The sequence below is a fragment of the Prionailurus bengalensis genome, chromosome B3, assembly GCF_016509475.1.
Source record: "Prionailurus bengalensis isolate Pbe53 chromosome B3, Fcat_Pben_1.1_paternal_pri, whole genome shotgun sequence".
NCBI classification, from domain to species: Eukaryota; Metazoa; Chordata; class Mammalia; order Carnivora; family Felidae; genus Prionailurus; species Prionailurus bengalensis.
Window position 1 is genome coordinate 46077820 of NC_057355.1, and position 14266 is coordinate 46092085.

At 35.1% G+C, this 14266-nt stretch overlaps 1 protein-coding gene across 2 annotated transcripts in view; it reads right to left on the reverse strand.

Moving 5' to 3' along the window:
• The window catches only part of MINDY2 (MINDY lysine 48 deubiquitinase 2), a 77674-nt gene that overhangs the window by 34295 nt on the left and 29113 nt on the right, over positions 1 to 14266 (reverse strand). For both annotated transcript variants that reach the window (XM_043555319.1, XM_043555320.1), the window contains exons 3-4: positions 13543 to 13607; positions 8116 to 8274 (exon numbers count right to left, since the gene is read on the reverse strand). In XM_043555319.1, coding sequence (XP_043411254.1) covers positions 8116 to 8274; positions 13543 to 13607 — 224 coding nt within the window. The remainder of the gene's footprint in view (positions 1 to 8115; positions 8275 to 13542; positions 13608 to 14266) is intronic.

Genomic DNA, 14266 nt, shown 5'->3' on the forward strand with positions numbered 1-14266 from the left:
GAATGAGCCAGCCATACACCCCCTTCTGTTTGTCATCTTAAAATTCTTTTTGAAGAAAGTTTATCTGAAGAATTTTAGCTTTGTTAATCTTCTTTATTATATATTTACTTTGTATTTTAATATTTTCCGCTCTTAGAGTGGATATATAGCTTATAAATACCTTAAAAAATATTTACTTGTAGGAGCTCTTTATACATTCTGCATGTTAGCCCTTTATTTATTTTATTTTATAAGTTATAATCATCTTCTACTCAATGGCTTGCTTTTACATTTTATTTAGGATTTCTTTAAATAATCACAAGTTCTCAATTTTAATGTAGTCATGTTTACCAATGTTCTTCATGATTAATGTATTTGTTTTAGAAATCTTTTTGTATTAAGGTCAGAAACATACTCTCAAATTTGCAGTTTTAGCTTTGACAGTTAAACATCAATGCACATGGAACAGAATTTTATTCCGTGAGTTGGGAGAAACAATTTCATTCTTTTCTAATTGGCTATCTAATTAGAATCTGAATTGGCTACCTAACTGGCTAATTAGGCTATCTAATCTAATGGTTATCTAATTGCCTTAGCACCTTTTATTGTAAGGGCTGCCTTTCCCCTGTTGCTCTACAGTGCTTATTTATCTATATATGTATAGTCTTTTTGGCTTCTCTATTCTCTGTCATTGGTCCAATTCTTAATTACAATATTTAAAATATTTCCTATCTGGGAGACCAAGTCCTCCCTGCATGTTCTGCTTCAAGAATATCACATTTTCTATTCCTGGCCCTTTGCATTTCCATATAAATTGTAGACTCCACTTGTCTCCTTCCACAACTACTCCCATAAATCTGATGGGATTTTGTTTGGGGTTATACTGAAACTAAACTACTTTAGACAAAAAGGACATCTGTATAAATTGCCTTAAAATCTAAAATCCAAGAATAAAAACCTACATTCACATAGGTCTCTAATTTCTCTCAAATTTAAAATTGTCCATACAGAGGTCTTGCACATCTTTTTGTAAGATTTATTCTCAGGAACTTATGTTATTTAAATGACGTATTTTTAAAATTTAAGTTTCTGTTTGTTACTTTATGTATTTGTTTTTAAAGATTTTATTTTTAAGTAATTCCACACCCAACATGGGGCTTGAACTCACAACCCCAAGATCAAAAGTCACATGCTCTCCCAAATGAGCCAGGCAGGCACCAACTTCTGTTTGTCATCTTAAAATTCTTTTTGAAGAATATTTATTTGAAGAATTTTAGCTTTGTTAATCTTATTATATATTTACCCTCTATTTTAATACTTTCTGCTCTTAAAGTGGATATACAGCTTATTAAGTTAATAAGCTTTTGGGTCGCCTGGGTGGCTCAGTCGGTTAAGCGGCCGGCTTGGGCTCAGGTCATGATCTCACAGTCCGTGAGTTCGAGCCCCGCGTCGGGCTCTGTGCTGACCGCTCAGAGCCTGGAGCCTGTTTCAGATTCTGTGTCTCCCTCTCTCTGCCCCTCCCCTGTTCATGCTCTGTCTCTCTCTGTCTCAAAAATAAATAAACGTTAAAAAAAATAATAATAAAAGAAAATAAGCTTTTAATCTTTTCTTATTCATTAATATATTAATTTAGGGCTTTAAAAATATGGATTTAGTTATTATACAGTTTAAAACATACTCTAAGTTTCATTATGATTCTTTGAACCCAAACAATTTCTATTGTTTCTCTACTGATTTCTAGGTTAACTGCACTGTGATTAGAGGATATTTTATACTCTATATGATTTCAATCCTTAAAAATTTGTGGAAACTTGCTTTATAGCCCTGTAGTAGGTCAGTTTTTGTAAATTTCATGAATGTATAAAAGTAATGTATAATCAGGTTCAAGAAAAAAACAGGAGAAAATATCATGGACAAGAGGAGACTAGGAAGAGATGATGATTAAATGCAATGTAATATCCTATATTATGGAACATCAACAACACAAATTAGGAGAAAAATGGGTGAAGTGTGTGAGACCTGAAACCATAAAAATCCTAGGGGAGAACAAAGGCAGTAACCTCTTGAACATCAGCCGTAGCCATAGCCACTTCTTTCTAGATAGGTCTCCTGAGGCAAGGGAAGGGTAAGCAAAACCAAACTCTTCCTTCCACAGTGAAGGAAACACTCAACAAAACTAAAAGGCAATCTACAGAATAGGAGAAGATATTTGTAAATAACATATCTGATAAAGGGTTCGTATCCAAAATATATAAAGAAGTTATAAAACTCAATACCCCAAAAATGCAAATAAAAAATGGGCAGAAGACATGAAGAGACATTCTTCCAAAGACATACATATGGCCAACAGACACATGAAAACATGCTCACCATCACTCGTTATCAGGGAAATGCAAATCAAAACTACAATGAGTTATCACCTCACGCCTGTCCGAATAGCTAAACTCAACTACACAAGAAACAACAGGTGTTGGCAAGGATGTGGAGAAAGGGGAACCCTCTTGTACTATTTGCATTCCTGATGCAGCCACTCTGGAAAACAGTATGGGGGTTCCTCAAAAAGTTAAAAATAGAGAACTACCCTACAAGCCACCAACTGCACTACTAGGTGTTTATCCAAAGAATACAAAAATGTTAATTCAAATGGATACATGCACCCTGATGTTTATAGCAGCATTATCTACACAATAGCCAAAATAGGGAAACAGCCCAAGTGTCCATCAATTGATGAACAGATAAAGAAGATGTGGTAAATATATACAATAGAATATTACTCAGCCATAAAAAAAGAAATCTTGCCATTTGCAATGACATGGATAGAGCTACACAGTATAATGCTAAGTGAAATAAGCCAGTTAGGGAAAGACAAATACCATATTATTTCACGCATATGTGGAATTTAAGAAACAAAACAAATGAGCATAGGGGGAAACAAAAAAGAAGTGAGAGGCAAACTAAGAAACAGACTCCTAATTATAGAAAACACACTGATGGCAGCCAGAGGGGACGTTGGTGGGGGGACAGGTTAACTAGTTGATGGGGATTAAGGAATGCATGCATTGTGAGGAGCAATGGGTGATACATGCACATGGTAAATCGTTATACTGCACACCAGAAACTAATATTACACTGTATGCTAACTGGAATTTAAGTAAAAATTTTAAAAAACAATAAAATAAATTGGTGAAGTGTAAATGAAGACTATAATATAGTTAATAGTAATGTACCAAAATTAAGTTTTGACACATGTACCAAGGTCACATAAGATTAGGAAAAATGGGGGCGCCTGGGTGGCGCAGTCGGTTAAGCGTCCGACTTCAGCCAGGTCACGATCTCGCGGTCCGTGAGTTCGAGCCCCGCATCAGGCTCTGGGCTGATGGCTCAGAGCCTGGAGCCTGTTTCTGATTCTGTGTCTCCCTCTCTCTCTGCCCCTCCCCCGTTCATGCTCTGTCTCTCTCTGTCCCAAAAATAAATAAACGTTGAAAAAAAAATTTTTTTTTAAATATGCATTAATTAGGTTTTCTTTTCTGCTTCTATCAATTACAGAGAAAGATATATTAACATTTTCCCATATGGTGATCTACTGCTATTTACAATTCTGTTAAATTTTGCTTTATGTGCTTTGCGATTATACGATTAGGTGCATACAATTTTTTCTTTTTTTTTTTTTTTGGTCAAAAACTGACCTTTATCCTTTTCTGACAGTTCCCATGGGTCCAAGGAATGAACAATCAATTAGGTATTTACTTTCTAGGTGTCTCCAGATACATATAAATCTAATTTTCCCCCCTCTTTTTACTTGCAATCTGTTTTTTATGTCTCTTGTAAATAACAAACTACATAGAATCACTTTTAACTAGAGGATTTAGTCCTATTTATACTTACTTAATCTAGTTATATATTTGAATTTATTAAATCTATTCTCTCTGTTCCATCAGTTCAACATTCCTTTACCTTTTCTTTCCTCCTTCTTTTTAGATTAAATTTTCTCTCTTCTACTAATCTAGAAGTTACCCACTATGTTTTCTATTCTTTTCATAGTTATGCTAAAAGAGCATTATCGAATAGCACTTTCTGTAATAATGGAAATATTCCAAATCTGTGTTGCTCAATAAGATATCCACTAGCCACAGGTTACTGCTGAGCGGCTGAAATGTAACTAGTGCAACTCAGAAAATAAATTTTTAATTAAATTTAAATAGTCACACTTGGCTACCACATTGGACAAAAAAGTTACAGAAACTGTAACATCTAATCCTACAAAGCCAAAGTTAATATTCTCTTCTTGAACAATTAATTCTAGGCCCTTAGAATACTTTACCTAACTTCCTCCCAACTTATGTTACTATGTTTACATATGCTAATGATGTTTTTTAAAATCCCAAAAGATAATGTTATATTTGATACAGCCCACATTTATATTTATCCACATGTTTATCATTTTATTTTCTCTTCATTCACTTTTCCCTCTATCTGAGATCACTTTCCCTCTTTATAAAACCCGTGTTTAGACTTTCTACTAATGATGGTCTATTGCCAAGAAGCTTTTTTTTTTTTTTTTAAATGATTTAAAAAAAAAAAATTAAGTAATCTGTACACCCAGTGTGGGGCTTGAACTTACAACCCCGAGACCAAAAGTCACATGCTCTACTGACTGAGCCAGCCAGGGGCCCCCAACAAGCTCTTAATTTAATTAATCTACAAAATGATTCTTCAAAGATAATTTTTCTGGGAACAGGATTACAGATTAGCATTTGTCTTCTTTCAGCACACTCAGTATATCATTTCCACTATCATCTGGCTTCCAAATGTTGCTCTTCAAGAGTTAGTTATCAATTAATAATGGAGACATACCCTCTCGGTAGGTGACTCTGGTGCCTACCATCCAGAGAACTGCTGATATTTATTTGTGAGATAATTGTTTGCATAATGCATAATCAGAATACAAAGAACCAACCAATTCTGAGAGAGATTTCATACAGACCTAGAGGTTTCAAACTGTTGCCTTGTTCTTTTTTCTTTCTCAGTAGCAGAATCACTCTGTCACAATTAAGTAAAACAGATAAAAATCACAGTCCTCAGGCCCTTCCAAGAGTTTGAAAACCACTGTTTATACCAGAAAAGTCTGATGAACAATTTCAGTCCTACATTTGAGTATATGCTTTTCTTTAAGCATATGAATTCAACAGTCTACCAGGCAATATATAGCTACACATATAGTCAGAGAGATGATCTGAGTACAATTTTTAAGAATTCAGGCTTAAGTTTCTCAGGCTGTCAGCTCATTTTCCTCAAGAACCTAGGCAATCTGGCACTATCATCTGCCAGGATCCAGTATGGCTCACCTTGAAAATGTAAAATGTTGCACAAGGTTAGCCTTTCCAGTGATGTTCTCAGAGACAGAATGCCATAAAGATACAGACACCCTGTTTATAATAAGGCATACTTTCCTTGCCTAGACTACCAGTTGCTTTTACCAATGGACAGAGATGAAGAAACTTGCTACTGTGATCTCTCCATCATTGTGGTCAGTGCGTGCAGATATGTATGCATGCTTCATACTATCAACCAATATTTACTAAGAACCTACTATGTGCCAAGCACTGTTCTATCCAATGGGGTATAAGATCCCAGCCCTCATAAAACATTCTAGTAGGAGATAAGAGTCAATCAAGTAAAGAAATAAATAGGGGCATCTATGTGGCTCAGTTGGTTAAGCATCTGACTCTTGATCTCAGTTCATGTTTTGATCTCACAGTGGTAAGTTCAAGCCCTGCAATGGGCTGGCTCCACATTGGGTGTGAAGCCTACTTAAAAAAAGAAGAAAGAAAAATAAATAAATAAAATTCCAGATAATATTAAGTGGTAAAGAAAATCAAATCAAAGAGGCTCATGGGAGAGTAAATGACAGGAAAAGAAGGGTGACTAATTTCAATAAGTTGTCACAAAGGGCCTCTTTTTTAGTATTTACTTTTAATTAAAAATTTTTTTTAAGTTTTATTTATTCATTTTGAGAGAATGAGAGAGAGCATGAACAGGGTGGAGGAAGAGAGAGGGAGAGAGAGAATCCCAAGCAGGCTCCATGCTGTCAGTGTGGAGCCCAATGTGGGACCTGAACTCATGAACTGTGAGATCATGACCTGCGCCAAAATCAAGAGTTGATGCTTAACAGACTGAGGCGCCCCCCAGGAAAGGCCTCTTTAACAAGGTGATACTTCACCTAAGATCTGACTAATGAAGTACCAGAAACATGAAGATCTGGGAGAACAATGTGTTAGAGTAGTAGAACAATGTTCCATAGTAGGCAATCAGCTAGCACACAAACCTGAAATAGAAATGAGCTTGATATGTCTGAAGAACAGAAAGGCAGTTAGTGTTACTGAAAGACTAGTAAAAACAATAAATAAAAATTTTAAAAATGGGAGTAGTATATGAGGGAAGGTTGGACAGATAGCAGAACCTAGGTCATGCAGCATATCATAAAAACTCTAGTAAGGATTTTATATTTTATTTCACTTACACTGAAGGCCTTTAAGGAAAGGAGGGGGACACAGAAATCAAGGGGAGGGTTATTTTACAAAGATCACTCTGAGTACCAAGACAATTCAACGGGGGAAAGAATAATCTTTTACAAAGAGTACAACAAATAGTACTAGGACAACTGAATAGCCACATGCAAAAGAATAAAATTGGATTCTTCCTACAGCTATATATAAAAATTACTCTGGGGCGCCTGGGTGGCTCAGTCGGTTAAGCGTCCGACTTCAGCTCAGGTCACGATCTCGCAGTCCACGAGTTCGAGCCCGGCGTCAGGCTCTGGGCTGATGGCTCGGAGCCTGGAGCTTGCTTCCGATTCTGTGTCTCCCTCTCTCTCTGCCCCTCCCCCGTTCATGCTCTGTCTCTCTCTGTCTCAAAAATAAATAAAACGTTAAAAAAAAAAAATTTAAAAAAAAATTACTCAAAATTGATCATATTCCTAAATATAAGCCCTGAAACTATAAAACTCTTAGAAGAAGTTACAGGAGTAAATCTTTGTGACTTTGGGTTAGGCAAAACCTTCTTAGGACACCGAAAGCATAAGCAACAAAACAAAAAAAACAAATTGGCCTTTATCAAAATTAAAAACTTTTGTGCTTCAAGAACACCATCAAGAAAGTAAAAAGACAGAAGCGCCTGGATGGCTCTTGATTTCGGCTCAGGTCATGATCTCATGGTTGGTAGGTTTGAACCCCATATTGGGCTCTGCACTGACAGCATGGGGCCTCCTTGGAATTCTCTCTCTGCTCCTCCCTTGCTCTATCTCTCCCGAAAGAAAGAAAGAAAGAAAGAAAGAAAGAAAGAAAGAAAGAAAGAAAGAAAGAAGAAAGAAACAAACTACAGAATGGGAGAAAATACACAAACCATGTATCTAATAAGAGACTTATACCTAAAATACATAAAGAACTCTTGCAGCTCAGTAACAAAAAGACAAATAGCCCAATTAAAAATGGGCGGTGGGGGGAGGCACCTGGGTGGCTCAGTTGGTTAACTGCCCAACTCTTGATTTTGGCTTAGGTCACGATATCATGGTTTGTGAGTTCAAGCCCCACATCAGGCTCTACGTTGAATGTGCAGAGCCTGCTTGGGATTCTCTGTCTCCCTTCTTCTCTCTCTCCCAAAATAAGTAAATAACGTAACATAACATAACATAACATAACATAACATAACATAACATAACATAACATAAATAAAAATAGGCAAGGGATCTGCAGCTATTTCTCCTAAGAAGATATACAAATGGCCAGTAAGCACATGAAAAGATACTCAACATCATTAGCCATAAAAATACAAACAAATCCACAATGAGATATAACTTTACACCTATCAGTATGACTATAATCCAAAAGACAGAAAATAAGAACTGCTAGCGAGAATATAGACTCAACTTTGTAGTTGACTCCTAACTCCTTGAAGTTATAGTCAGTAGTCTTGGGACAGATTTAGTAGTGCAGAGGACAGTGCCCTTAACCTCACAATTTGGCTAATTTCAGGTAAAATCACAAAAATATAATAATTAGAACATATAAATGATTAATTTTTCAAATCAATAAATTTTTACTACATTTGTGTTTATATATTTAACATTTTTCTACTTACCTGTGGGTCCACTAACCACCCATGGTACAAAGGAATATCAAGAAGATCAAATACTATGCATTCTGGTGTATATTCAAACACTCGAACACCAGTGAATTTTACATTTACATCCAAGCCTGTCTGTAGTTTGTGCAAGATTGCCATAGCATCACTCATATTCTGAAAATAGAAAGGAGAAGGTAAAGATGAGAAAAATCAAACCACAATGACAATGACAACAACAATAGCAAAGATATTTAAATGCAGGCACATTTACTTCTAATTTTCCATTTTATCCAATTTATTCATCCCTTCAACCAATTTTTATTAAGTACCTATGATGTACCAGGCACTAACCTAAGTTCTAAAGAGATAACAGCAAATAAAACAAAGTTCCTGACTTCATATAACTAATATTCTACTTTGAGAGACAGACATACATATATAATGTCAAGTATTTAATAAAAATTGAGCAGGGAAAGGACACACAGACTAACACAGACACACAGGGAAAGGGATGAAGGGCCTATTTTAGACCAGGAAGACTAAAGACAAAGTTTCTAGTCAAAGGTCTCCCACTTTTGGGTATACATCCAAACCCCAGCCATCTACCCCTTTTGTTTTCTTTTCCAAAAGAGAAAGAGCATATTCTTCAAATATGATTCAGTGTGATCTATTTTTTTAAGTGATAAGAGCAGAAAAAGGATACATAAGGAGTGGATACTTCATTAAAAAAGTAGGGGAGGGAGTAATAAATAGTGTGTCTCTTCCCTCTCCAACGAAGAAATACTTGCACCCCCCAGGTTCATTATAGCATTATTTACAATAGTCAAGAGGTAGAAACAGCCCAAATGTCCACTGGCAGATAAATGGATGGAGACATTGTGGTATATACATACAATAGAATATTATTCAGCCTTAAAAAAAAAAAAAAAGGAAATCCTATCACATGCTACAATATGGATGAAACTTGAGGACATTATGCAGACTGAAAAAAGCCATCACAAAAGGACAAATACTATGTGATTCCACTTATAGGAAATATCTATAGTAGTCAAAATTCTGGAAACAGAAAGTAGAATGGTGGTTGTCAGGGGACGGACAAATGGAGAGCTGGGGAGTTGTTCAATGGGTTTAGAGTTTCATAGTTTTACAGGATGAAATGTTCTAGAGATCTGATATCAATGTGAATATAGTTAACACTGCTAAATTATACACTTAAAAATGTTAAGGGATTAAATTTTATATTGTTTTTTTTAATCACAATTAAAAATGAGCTATCAAGCCATGAAAAGACATAGAGGAAATTTAAATGTACATTACTAAGTGAAAGAGACCAATCTAAAATGGCTACATACATGAATCCAAATGATATTGTGAGAAAGGCAAAACAATGGAGACAGTAGGAAAGATCAGTGATTGCCAGGGGTTAGGAAGAGGGAGAGATGTATAGGCAGAGCACAGAAGATTTTTAGGGCAATAAAAACTACTCTATATGATACTATAATGGTGGACACATGTCATATTATACATTTGTCAAAACACACAGAATGTTTAACCAGAATGAACCCTAATGTGAACTATGGACTTTGTGTGATATTTTGAGTCAGTATAGGTTCATCAATTATAACAATGCATCAATGAATGGATGTTAATAGTGGGGGAAGGTTGTGTACGTGTAGAGGGGGGAGGGAAGGAGGGACAAGAGGTATATGGCAACTGTGTTCTTTCCACTCAATTTTGCTGTAAACTACTTTAAAAAGGCAGGGGAGCTCTTTAAAAATGACACTTAAACAGGGGTGCCTGGGTGGCTCAGGTTGAGCATCCAACTTTGGCTCAGGTCATGATCTCACAGTTTGTGGACTTGAGCCCCACGTGGGGCTCTGTACTGACAGCTCGTAGCCTGAAGCCTGCTTTGGATTCTGTGTCTCCCTCTCTCTCTCTCTGCTCCTCTCCTGCTCATGCTCTGTCCCTCTCTCTCTCAAAAATGAGTGAGTCTTGGGAAGCACTGAGGGGGGGGGAAAAAAAGCATTCCAGACAAAATAAGACACTAGTGCAAAAAGTGATGCAAGGAATGAGTTCGATATTTGTGTCCATGGAATAGCAAGGAGTCTTGAATGGCTAGAACAAAAATAATTAAGTAGAAAGTAGTGAGAGATGAAGTCAGAGAAAGACATAAAAAGACAGATTACAAATAATGCTGACCAAATTAAGAAGTCATTCTGTCCACATCTGTTTTTTCTGTAAATATAATCGTATTATCTATATTGAATATTTTAAAACATGTTTTTCTAAACAATTTTAATATATTAAATATAATTGTACTTACAGAGGATATATTTGATGAAACAAAAAACTTCTCCAACATATACAATTTACTATAATTTTACTGAACCCCTACTGTTAATCAGACACTGTGCTATATATGGAAGATAGAAAATAGAACACTATGGTCTACTGGGGGCCTTATAGTAGAAAAGGTGAACCTGAAATAAAACCTTTTATAGGGGTGCCTGGGTGGCTCAGTTGGTTCAACATCTGACTTCGGCTCTGGTCATGGTCTCACAGTTTGTGGATTCAGCCCCCCTGCAGGGTTCTGTTGTCAGCAAAGGGCCCACCTCAGATCCTCTGTCCCCCTCTCCCTCTTCCCCCTCACTTTCTCTCTTTCAAAAATAAACAAACATTAAAAAGAATCCTTTTATATTAAAACTAGGGACTCTCTCTGAAATCTGAAAAAGATAAATTAGGTCATAAGAACAGAATTCTGTTTTACCAAATAACATAAAATTCCATTCAAAGAGACTGTACGGACTGAAAACAAAAATTACTCAAATGTTTCAAACTTATCAATGAAGAATTTATAACAGAATAACACTGTTATATAGTCTGGCTTTTTTACCTTTTCCTAATAACTATGTTCTTCCAAAACAATCTATTTTTTCAACTTTCCCCAAAGTTGAAACCTTGAAAATAATCAGCTCACATTTTCTCCCTTCAGTGTTGTAAAACTTTCATCATAGCAATGATGAATCTAAAAAAATAGTAATAACAGTGAGCAATTATAGGATTATAGTTCTACTACTACTGATTTTTCATCTATATTTGTTAAATTCTTGATTGCCAGTCACCCAATTTCCTTTAGTTACTGGGCTCATGCCTACACTTTTACACACCTTCTATATTTCTTTATAAATTATGTAGTATTAAAATAACTAAATAGACACCATTTGATAATCTCCATAAAGATTAGTAACACTGGGGCGCCTGGGTGGCGCAGTCGGTTAAGCGTCCGACTTCAGCCAGGTCCCGATCTCGCGGTCCGTGAGTTCGAGCCCCGTGTCAGGCTCTGGGCTGATGGCTCAGAGCCTGGAGCCTGTTTCCGATTCTGTGTCTCCCTCTCTCTCTGCCCCTCCCCCGTTCATGCTCTGTCTCTCTCTGTCCCAAAAATAAATAAACGTTGAAAAAAAAATTAAAAAAAAAAAAAAAAAAGATTAGTAACACTGATAAAAAATGAACATTCGTAAACAAAGAACCAAAAAGGGTAAGTATTTTGCCATTTTGTTCCTAAATCCGAATTATGGTAATAATATAAATCCTTGGGATGGTTGCTTACATCACAAGGAAGGATTACTATTGGTTCCTTTAAGCCAGTGGTTAAAGTGTTGTTCTGTTTTTTGTTTTTTTTTTTAGAATTTTTCACAAAGGTACTTCTGACATGGTGAAATATTTTAAATTTAACACGTATTTTAAAAATATACTTGCAGTCATTTAAAAACCTGTCATACACACATACAAACACACACACACACAGAGTGCTTTCTTGTGTTGTCAGTGTATCTATCATTAAGCAAAACTGGAAAAAGTATGCTTTTTATTTATGTTACTACTTGTGATAAAGAAGTTTTAATTAGGAAGATTTCAGCCTTATATTGGTGTCTCTCAAATATAGGCTTAAACATTTTTGCTCACATAAAATTATACAAAAAAGAAGATTATTCAATCACACCTGTGGAACATTAAACAGGAGCTCAGACTCAGCCTTATCAGCTTCGTACACGCTGTTCTCAAAACTAATGGTAATATAATCATAATATAAATAGTTTAAGAGTTTATCTTAAATGCAGGGTATTTTTCATCTAATATGTAGTTCTCACAAGAAATGTACATGGTTGTTAGATATTGTTTCAGCTTTGAAACAAAACTTTAATTCCAATCATTTTCCAAGAGTCTAGATCACCTCAATGGAAGTGTCTCCTGAGACTGCAAGATGGACTTGAAAAAACAAAATGCTGATACCACTGGCAAACACACGTTAATCAAGATTTTCTCAAGACTATGCAAGAGAAATAAAATGAATTTTGAGGATGATATATAACTACAATTGTAATTCCTAATTTCAAGTTTTGAATTAATCAAAATAGCTTCACTGACTTAATAAGAAATTCTATACATTTGATAAATAATATAAATTGAATCTTATCACTTTATACTTATAAAATGTCATTTACCGCTTTTATATATTGGAGGTTAGCATGAAATTTCATTTGAAAAGAGGTTTGTACCACGAAAAATGCTTGGAAACCATTCCTTTAAACTACAAACTCCAAAAGAATTTAAATGACTTAGCATACCAATTTGGCTTTAGCTATAGATTTCCTACCTTACAGGGTGAAGTAATGCAATATGTAGGCTCTTCAATTCTATTAGGACTAGATGATCTCACCATTCAAATTCAAGTTTTGCAATACTGCAATGAATTTTGCTTCCTTTTTGTCAATTTGATACCAGTGAAAGTATGTTAGAAAGGTTGCTTTGAAAGTAAACATAAAGGTTCCAATGATGTCTATTTCTTCCTTGGCTGATCCTTCCTTCCTCTAGAAGAACCTGATTCTTTCTTGCCTTCTATTGTCAAACAGAAGAGGAATAGTGAAGAAAATGAAGTTCTGCTTGCTTTCTTCCAGCTCCAATAGTTTTGAGCTTCTCCTATTTTATAAAACAGAATCTCTAAAGAACATGCAAGAAATGTGGACACACTGAAACTACAGAATTTCAGATTTTGTCCTAATGACACACCAATGACATCATTTACTCAAATTCCTCCCAAATATAACTAAATTATAAAATACAGATAAAATGAGGAAAGATGAATCAAAGACAAATTCACTTGAAGGTGAATTTTTCAAGAAAAATACCAAGTTATCATTCTACATAGGTCTGTAGAATAATATCTATGTTTCATTCCATATGGCATATATGTTCATATAAAACAGATAGCAGCAAAGTAGGCCTATGGGGCAACACTGGCTGTCAGCTAACAATGGTTTTTACATTTTTAAAGGCTTGTAAAAAACAAAAAACAAAAAACAAAAAAACACTGACAGAGACCAATGAATACAACCATAAGTTAAAAACTGCACATCTGAATATAACAAAACTTATGTCTATTACCTGCTCATAGTTTAAACGTTGAATTTCTGAAATTTCTTTTGGCTTTGCATCAAGCATGTAATCTCCTGTAAAAAGAAAATGTGAAGTTGCCTGTTGAAAATATTACTTTTTCATTACAAAGCTAATAGATTTTAATAATAATTGTAGAAATAAGTGACGTAAAATTGAGCCCCAGTTCTCCACAGAGAAAATCAAAGTTAACTATTTGCTATAGTCTCAAATGTTTTTTTCAATGCACATACTATAATACTTTTGAAAATTTTCCTTCCACTTTACAATATATTTGAGCATTTTTCTATGTCTCTATAATAAAGCTCTAAAAGGTTGTGCCAAGTTTCACTGTTATCAACACTATAAACTATTACCTCATTACTTTTTTAAGAATGGGTGTTATCAGTCTTTTAAATGTTTGCCATTCTAAGAAGAACACAAAATATTTTTTGCACTTGAAAAATTGACATATTTTTAAATATGTATTTTTGTTACCACCTTCTTCCCCTTCCCTGGTTTCACCTTTTTAATATATGTATGACTTTTAGTATATGTGGCACCTTTTAATCTATGTAACACCATTTTAATATATGCATTACTTTTTTTTATATAAAATGTTTAAAGTTTATTTATTTTTTGAGAGAGAGCCCATACATAAACAGAGGGAGTGGCAGAGAGAGAAGAGAGCTGACAGCTCAGAGACTGGAGCCTGCTTCAGATTCTGTGTCTCCCT